Source organism: Sinocyclocheilus anshuiensis, unplaced genomic scaffold, assembly GCF_001515605.1.
Source record: "Sinocyclocheilus anshuiensis isolate Anshui unplaced genomic scaffold, SAMN03320099.WGS_v1.1 scaffold449, whole genome shotgun sequence".
In the NCBI taxonomy this organism is placed as follows: domain Eukaryota; kingdom Metazoa; phylum Chordata; class Actinopteri; order Cypriniformes; family Cyprinidae; genus Sinocyclocheilus; species Sinocyclocheilus anshuiensis.
This window is the reverse complement of record NW_015537950.1, coordinates 36,858-46,279: the sequence shown is the minus strand read 5'-3', so window position 1 is coordinate 46,279 and position 9,422 is coordinate 36,858. Positions and strand designations below refer to the sequence as shown.

General features: G+C 39.3%; 1 protein-coding gene across 1 annotated transcript in view; it reads left to right on the top strand.

Annotated features, from left to right (window-relative positions):
• The window catches only part of sypb (synaptophysin b), a 16,787-nt gene extending 8,620 nt beyond the window's left edge, over positions 1-8,167 (top strand). Inside the window, exons 3-8 of the mRNA XM_016455038.1 lie at positions 272-396; positions 1,045-1,243; positions 3,322-3,513; positions 5,823-5,961; positions 6,808-6,976; positions 7,457-8,167. Coding sequence (XP_016310524.1) covers positions 272-396; positions 1,045-1,243; positions 3,322-3,513; positions 5,823-5,961; positions 6,808-6,959 — 807 coding nt within the window. The 3' untranslated portion in view covers positions 6,960-6,976; positions 7,457-8,167. The remainder of the gene's footprint in view (positions 1-271; positions 397-1,044; positions 1,244-3,321; positions 3,514-5,822; positions 5,962-6,807; positions 6,977-7,456) is intronic.
• The last annotated feature ends 1,255 nt before the right edge of the window (positions 8,168-9,422 follow it).

The window sequence follows — 9,422 nt, the reverse complement described above, 5'->3', positions numbered from 1 at the left end:
AAAGTGAACATTTTTATTATTTTAAACATTTATATATATATTTTTTTTACTTTTTTAATTACTTTTATAAAACTATATATATATATATATATATATATATATATATATATTTGAGGGTTGTGCTCAGATTGTCACATATGTACGTGGGGGGGGGCCCTGAGGAAAAAAGGTTGGGAACTACGGATTATTGTACATGAGCATCTGTTTCATGCTAGTTGCCTTTCTGCACACTTATTCAGAATAACTGACTCTCTCGTCTTCTCCTCCTCAGTTCTTTGCCATCTTTGCGTTCTCCACCTGCGGCGGTTACTCTGGAGTGTTTCGTATGAGCGTGGAGTGTCACAACCGCTCAGAGAGTGACCTGAACATCGAGGTTGAGTTTGGCTACCCGTTCAGGTCAGTGTCCCACTGCCATTCCCGTCCAGTTAGATCACGGCACAGCAGACATAATGTATCATTTTTATAAAACTTTTTGTTTTTGGGAAAACTTGTATCTGAGTTGTAAATCATGCTTTTTTTTTTAAGTCATTGAACAGTTTAATATGTTACTATAGACATTGCCCTGCCCCACTCATATGGTATTAATTTTATTCGTGCAGATCTTAAAAAAGGTCTTAAATTTGAGCTTAAAAACCATGCAGAAACCCTACATTTTAGATGTTTGAATGCGAGAGCGGTCCAGATGAATGTGAGTCGATTCAGGCCGTTTTGTAAACCCATTTGGCTGAAAAAAAGAAGGAAAAAAAATAATTAAAAGAATTAGAACTAAAAAAAAAAAATTAATTTACAAATGATAGCCTTCATCAGAAACACAGGACATACACATACTGTAATAACTGCAGAAATATTGGCAGGGAAAACCTTTCTTAGGTCAGTCGGAGCGTTCATGCTGTACATCTGAAGGCGCCACTGCTTCAAAAGGGTTTAAAGTGTCTTAAAAAGTCTTTAATGTTAATGTTTTAAACTTACTCTCGTGAATTAACTTGAATCTGGTCAAGGGAATGTAACTGCTGACAGACATTTACCAAGTGATTTTCTCCACAGACTGCACCAGGTATGGTTTGATGCTCCTACGTGTAAAGGGCCGGAGCCTGAACGTCTGTTTCTGGTGGGAAACAACTCTTCCTCTGCTGAGTTCTTTGTCACCATCGGAGTCTTTTCCTTCCTTTATTCAATGGCAGCCATTTCTGTGTACATCTTCCTCCTGGAGAAATACCGCGAGGGAAACAAAGGAGCTCAGGCTGTGAGTCTTGCAGTCTTCTTGCTGTAAACTATTTAGTAACATTTTACAATGTCCTGTTAGTTAATGTTAACAATACATATGCTATTGATATTTCTTAATGTTATTTATTTAAGTTAATTGTTAGTTCATTTTAGCTCATGTCCATGACAGGAATAGTTGAAAATGAAAAGGTGCCCAATCGCAAGCCATTCAAGATGTACATGAGTTTATTTCTTCATCACAGATTTGTAGAAAGGTATCATTACTTCACTTGCTCTGCAGTGAATGGGTGCCGTCAGAATGAGAGTCCAAACAGCTGATAAAAACATCACAATAATCCACAAGTAATCCACACCACTCCAGTCCATCAGTTAACATATTGAGAAGCCAAAAGCTTTGTGACACAATTTGAGTTGAATTACTGAAATAAATGAACTTTTCCACGACATTCGAATTTATTGAGATGCACCTGTATATAATTTTGCCATCTTTGCTTCATGGAACATTTTTGGAGTCTGAGCCAATAATGCAGTGTGACTGATACTGCATTATTGTAATTATAGAAAAAGAAAAAAAGCCCTTCCAAAAATTGGCCACTAGTAAAACGTAACTATAATATAACTTTTTTGTGTGATTTATACTGTATGTTGCTTGTTAAAATACAGTGAAAGGTATTTTAGTTCACGGGGGGTTGTGGGGTTGCTGATATGCTTTGAGGTCAAATAAAGATGTATAAAATGTTCTACTAATACTTTTATATAAAAATGTTTTTAAATCATATGCTTACAATGCCAAGATAAGGCAATTAGGTAGTGAGGTGCTGTATCTGTGGTTATCATGATCTACAAATGTATGAAAGATGAGGCTGTTTAAGTTAATTGTTAGTTCATTTTAGCTCATGTCCATGACAGGAATAGTTGAAAATGAAAAGGTACCCAATCGCAAGCCATTCAAGATGTACATGAGTTTATTTCTTCATCACAGATTTGTAGAAAGGTATCATTACTTCACTTGCTCTGCAGTGAATGGGTGCCGTCAGAATGAGAGTCCAAACAGCTGATAAAAACATCACAATAATCCACAAGTAATCCACACCACTCCAGTCCATCAGTTAACATATTGAGAAGCCAAAAGCTTTGTGAGTGTAAGAAACAAATCCATCATTTACTGTATTAATCCATAATATTGCTGAGTTCTATGAATCAGGAGAGAAATCTACACAGATCAAGCACCATTTACAAACGAAAAGAAAACAGCAAAAGCAGCTCTAAACAAATGTGTCTGTGGATTTTGATGTGAGAGTACAACAGGAGATGGACTTTTTCACTGGAGGAAGTGTTGTTATGGATTATGGACTTGTATTTTAGCCAGAAGTAAAAAGTTAAAAATGTTTTAATGATGGATTTGTTTCTTGCAACCATGCAGTTTTTGGCTTCTCAAGATGTTAATTGCTGGACTGGAGTGGTGTGGATTATTATGATGTTTTTATCAGCTGTTTAGACTCTCATTCTGACGGCACCCATTCACTGCAGAGCATCCATTGGCGAGCAGGTAGTTAACTAATGTTAACGAATGGAACCTTATAGTAAGGTGTTACCAACAATTGTAATAACCCATGATATTTCTTTTTGATATGTCAAAATATATAATGTTATGAGACTGAAGATGAGTGCAAAATGTCTAACAGCCTTAACTAACAAATGTCACTGGATCCACTAGATTATTTAGTCAGTATTCTTACATTTGTGCCAAGCATAATATTCCTATAATAAACTGATCACTATGACTATTCTCCATATTATGGGAAAACTATTGAGAACTGTTGAGCTTGATGAAAGTGCAATCATAGTGAAAGACTGTAAGAAAAGCTTACTTCTGCTGGAGCCATGAGGTTAAAAAAATGTCTTTCTCTTTAAATATTATGTCAGAAAGATTCTTTTTAACAGGGGGAATGTCACAGCATATCAGGATGGTAGTGAAAGCATAATATTTAATTATTTCAATATTATATAACCCATTAAAATGTGTATTCCAGTGAAAAAAATTATAATTATGCACTTCCAAAATCTGAATTATAGTTGTGTTTTGTCGTTCTACAGGATTTTGTGGTGACAGCTATTTTTACCTTTATGTGGTTGGTGAGTTCATCGGCGTGGGCCAAAGGTCTCTCGGATGTGAAGAGGGCCACTGACCCTGATGAGGTCATCAACCTCATCCCTGCGTGTGACCGCGAGGAAAACCGCTGCAAAGAAATCCATGAGCCCGTGATGTCCGGCCTAAACACTTCTGTGGTGGGTACAGAGAGTTTAACACTGTCATTATGCACAAATATTAAATGTGTTCCTAGAATTTGACGATGACACATGTGCAGGGTCGGCGCCAGGGCATACGGAACGTGGGGGCCTCGATGTGTCACTGGGGGGGTCTACCGCTAGCATAGCTCGCTGAATTAAGCTAAACGTTAAATATTTTAGAAAAAAAAACAGCTTCGCACAGTTTGCACTTATGAGTCACCACCGCGCTCAACCGTCAACTAAATTACGTCACTGCCGTAATAGCAGCTTGTATGTAATTGGCTGATTATGACTATACCTATACGTCATGACGTTAAGTATTTTTTTAGTCAACTTCTACTCTTAATTAATTTATTATCTGTATTCACGGTAAAAAAAAAGAAATTATTTACAAAATAGCTTTTAAAAAATATTTAGTTAATTATTATGTAAGAAGTAAGAAGTAAGAGGGCACAGTGGTGCTGAGTTCTAGCTGCTGAAATCGCGTTCGGGGGGCGGGGTGATGTTCTTACCAGAGGTGAGGGGGCACAGTGACCTAGGTGGCCGGTCCGGGCCCCCTGGGGCCCCCCCGTGGCGCCGACGCTGCACATGTGGGCAGTTGAGACAGGTTCAGCATTATGCAAATGAGGAATGACAAGATGATGTGACTCCTGGATGATAATCATGCACTGATAATTATGCTGCATTATGCAATGCTGTATACAAACCCAGCCAGAATGTTACTGAACTTCAGCATTGAAATGTGGTTGAAATAATGAAAGCTGGGTTTTTTTTCCATTTAACAACATTTCATGCTAAATAATTCATCCATGTTAGAAATACTTTGAAACAACCTTTGTTCATTCAGTTTGCTAAATTTAACAGTGATCGGTATTGTTATTGTTAATGAAAACTAAAACCATTTAAAATTGTTTACGTTTATTGAAATAAAGCGGAAATATATTTGAAATATTAAAATGAAAAACTTTTGAAAACTAAAAAAATTAAAAGTTAAAACTAAACTAATAAAAAATATAAATTAAAGCTAAATTAAATATTTAAAAATAACTCATATAAAATGACAAAAGCACATAACAAATTACTAACATTTTAACTAAAATAAAATTTTAAACTGAAAATATAGAAATGATTAAAAATATTATTAATAACTACTATAATAGTATTTACAGCGGGTAAAATAAGTATTGAACACGTCACCATTTTTCTCAATATATTTCTAAAGGTGCTGTTGACTTGAAATGTTCACCAGATGTCGGTAACAACCCAAGTGACCCACACATACAAAGAAAACAATACAAATAAGTTCAGAAATTAAGTTCTGTGTAATAAAATGGAATGACACAGGGGAAAAAGTATTGAACACATGAAGGAAGTGAGGTGCAAAAGGGCATGAAAAGCCACGACACCACCTGAAATCTATCAGTAATTAGAAAGCAATCCTGCAACTAGTCAGTGGAAATTAATATTAGCTGCTTCAGTCCCAAAACCTATAGTACCAGGATGATGAAGATGAAACAAGGGTGGACATTTCAGCAAGACACTGATCCCAAACACAGCCAAGAAAACTCCCAATTGGTTTCAGAGAAAGAAAGTAAAGCTGCTAGAATGGCCCAGCCAATCACCTGACTTGAATCCAATAGAAAATATATGGAAAGATCTAAAGATTAGAGTTCATAGAAGAAGCCCACAGAAGCTTCAAGATTCAAAGACTGTTTGTGTGAAAGAATGGGCAAAAATTACAGCTCAGCAATGCATGCGACTAGTTTCTCCAGACAGGAGGCGTCTAGAAGCTGTCATTACCAACAAAGGCTTTTGTACGAAGTATTAAATAAATTTCAGTAAGTGTGTTCAATAATTTCCCCCTGAGTCATTCCATTTTATTACACAGAACTTTATTTCTGAACTTATTTGTATTGTTTTCTTTGTATGTGTGGGTTACTTGGGTTGTTACCTACATCTGGTGAAAGTTTCATGTCAACAGCATCTTTAGAAATATATTTAATGAGAAAAAGTTGAGAAAAATTCAACTTTGATTCATGATGTTGATTCATCTGTAAATAAACTTTTACATTCAAGATAGGAAAGTTTTTCTCTCCACAATGTTCATTTTTAATGGCACGAAAACAAATTTGCTGTCAAAATAGAACTAAGAATGATGTTGTAACATCCAGTGTGAACCGTACATGTTTAGTCTAATGAAACGGTCAGTAGCTTCATCAGGTGAAGCAGGGTGAAGATGTATTTGGGTAGACAAATGAATGCATATGTGCAAGTAAGCATTTGGCTGATATATCTGATTGCCGCAGGCATTTGGCTTCTGTAATGTGGTGCTGTGGGCAGGGAACCTGTGGTTCGTCTTCAAGGAAACCGGTTGGCTTGCATCCTTTGCTGGCACTTACATGCCGTCAGGAGAGAAGCAGCCAGCACCAGACTCCATCGGCCAGGGTGGGCATTACAGTCACAGTGCAAGATTTTAATGTCTGGATTAAAGGGTTAGTTCAGCCAAAAATGAAAAAAATTCTGTCATTAATTACTCACCCTCGTGTTGTTCCAAACCCGTAAGACCTTCGTTCATCTTTGGAACACAATTTAAGATATTTTTGATGAAATCTGAGGGCTCTCTGACCCTCTCAGAGACAGCAAGGTAACTACCACGTTCAAGGTCCAGAAAAGTACCAAGATGATCGACAAAGTAGTCCGTGTGACATCAGTGGTTCAACTGTAAAGTTACGAAGCTACGTGAATACTTTTTTTGTGCAAAGAAAACAAAAATAATGACTTTATTCCACATTTTCGTCTCTACTGCGTCACTTTCATCTCTACTGCATTCACAACAGTATCATGTAACATGCATTCAGTAACAGTATCGACTGTATAAAGTCGTTATTTTTGTTTTCAACAAATAAAGTCGTTATTTTTGTTTTTTTTGCGCAAAAAAGTATTCTCGTAACTTAGTAACTTTACAGTTGAACCACTGATGTCACACGGACTACTTTGTCGATCATCCTGGTACTTTTCTGGACCTTGAACGTGGTAGTTACCTTGCTGTCTATGGGAGGGTCAGAGAGCCCTCAGATTTCATCAAACATATCTTAAATTGTGTTCCGAAGATGAACGAAGGTCTTACGGGTTTGGAACGACACGAGGGTGAGTAATTAATGACAGAATTTTCATTTTTGAGTGAACTATCACTTTAAGCTTAAATACGGGGCCATTAAGATATTTCTGTGGTGTTATATTTATGATAGTCACAACTTAACACTATATTCTCCTTTAAATTTATTTTTCTAGGCTATGGGCAAGAAGGTTATGGCCAGGAACCTTACGCCAGCTCTCAGGGCGGGTACCAGCCCGACTACGGCCAGCAGGGCGGTGGATATGAAGGCGGAGGCTATAATCAGTATGGTCAGGGTGAGCCCACCTCCTTCTCCAATGAGATGTGAGCTCCAGCTCTGCACTGGTGAGTGAACAAGCCCTGAACCTGAACATGACACACATAACATTTTGTGGTCCAAACATCTGTGCCCACTACTGAAAATCCATGCAAGATTATTTTTAGACTATAATACCTTTTTTTTTCTAACTTATATATCTTTTGTAACATTATAAAAGTCTTTACTGCTACTTTTTGATCTGTTTAATGCATCTTACTGCCTTCAATACATTTTACTGACCACAAACATTTGAATGACAGTGTATATATTTGTGATTTGTGTCCATTTACAATGTTAGGTTAGGTTTCTTGCACCAAAAAGCCCTTCATAATTTTGTTTCGACCAAAACTTTGTTATTGTTGTTGTTTTGCTGTTGCAAATCCCCAGCATGCTGAAACTATATTGTGCACAGTACACATGCTGCAAAAATATACTGTTGTTTGAACTTTTTTATGCATTTTCATGAATGAAAATTGTAAACATTTAAACATCTGTCTATTTTACAGATCACAGCACAGCATGGTCATGTGATCAGCATGCATGGAAACTACTAGCTACTATATGTTTCCTCTCTCTTCAGTCTTTCTGTATGAGCAAATGGGTTTAAAGGGAAGGGGTGGGTGAGGGCTAAAGCACATTGAAGAAATCTTAGCAGGGTTGTTACTAAATCATAGCTAAAGGAAAATGCTTTGGACCCAGGAGGAGGTGAGACCCTCATTTCAACATGAAGTCTATCACATCAAATTCAGCGGGAGATTATCCATCCTATTATGATAAGCAAAAACTTGAATATGCTACCAAAAAAAAAAGAATGAAACCTATGTTACATACGGGGAGCCGTTTGAATGAATTATATATGAATTATAGTCATATACTGAATGTGTTTGTCTGTGTGGTGTAAATATTAATTATATTTAAATAGATATACCGTATTGTGAATTTAACTGTTGCTTTTTTTGTGATTTCACTTGTAGTCTCCACATTTGTTTTGTTTTTATTTATTGTAGTGGTGTTGTTTCTACACCACCTTCATCGTTCAACCCACAGAACTGACCTTAAACCTCTTACTGAATGTGTGTTTTTCTTTTTTATTTGTGTGAAACTTTATTTTAAGGTTCGTGAGAACACAAAGATTAAATAGTGTAACAGTAATGTGTCAATCTCTACTAAAAGTGTTAACAAAAGTCAGTAGTTTTAGATAAAACTGGTATAGGGAGAGAAACGTCTCAGGTTACGTATGTAACCCTGGTTCTTCGAGGGAACGAGATGCTGCGTCGGAAAACGCTAGGGGAACGCCTTCTGTGACCACGCTCTGAATAACATGTGAAATCAGTCCAATAGCTGAGCGGGAAGCTCATGACCAGGAAGCTATAAAAGCACGTGCGGCGGAGCCAGCGTCAGCTTCAGGAATGAGGCAAGCGCTGGCAGGGATGCCGGAAGTATGGCACCGAGACGCAGCGTCTAGTTCCCTCGAGGAACCAGGGTTACATACGTAACCTGAGACGTTCCTCTTCAGGAACTCGAGCTGCGTCGGAAAACGCTAGGGGAACGAGAATGCCCACGCCACCAGACTTCCAAATCTCTGCCTAGTGTGGAAGACTGCACAGCTAGGGCGAGAGAAGTAGGCGGGGCCCGCCATCCCGAAGGCCAACTTCTGGAGGAGTGAATCTTGACCCCCAAAGGACAGGGGAGATCAGAGGACTCGAGGCTATGGAATAGCATCCTGATCCACCACTTAGCATAAGCTTCTTTGGCCTCGGCCTCGGCCTCAGCGCACCACAGAGGAAACGTGTAAGAAGAGGGTGTCTTCCCACTGAATGGCCACCGAGAGGGGCGTGGTAGGCCGCAGTGGCCGCCACGAAGACCTCTAGGGTGGAGTGGGTCAACCCTGCGGATAAACAGGCCTGCACGAACTCCAGAACTGTACAAAACGGGCAGTTAGCTGGGTCGGGCTGGCGGTGTCCGCAGAAATACAGTTTCCTCATAGAGGGAGCTCTGGATGGAGGATAGTCTCAACAACCTCGGTTGAGAGACCGGAAGTTATGAGTTGTGCCTCCTCAGAGGCCACACCCACAACACCCACAGCTCCGGGTGGGGCCGCGCCCTCCGCCTGTGAGAGGAGATCTCTCCTGACGGGAATCTCCCATAGAGCGCCATCGAGGAGAGAAATCAGGCCTGAGACCCAACTCGGCCCGGCCAGAACGGGGATACTAACAACAGACGGGTCCCGTCCCGGCGCACTCTCTCCAGAACTGCCGGGAGCAGAAAAATCGGAGAAAAGGCGTACAGGCGAAGCCTCGGCCATGTCTGTACCATGGCATCCAGCCCCAGTGGAGCTGGATGAGTCAGAGAGAACCAGAGGGCACAGTGCAATATCATATGAGTCGCAACAGGCCCACCTGAGCCTGGCCAAACACTCTCCATATCTGCTTCACCACCTCGGGGTGAAGCATCCATTCCCCGGGCCTCAGC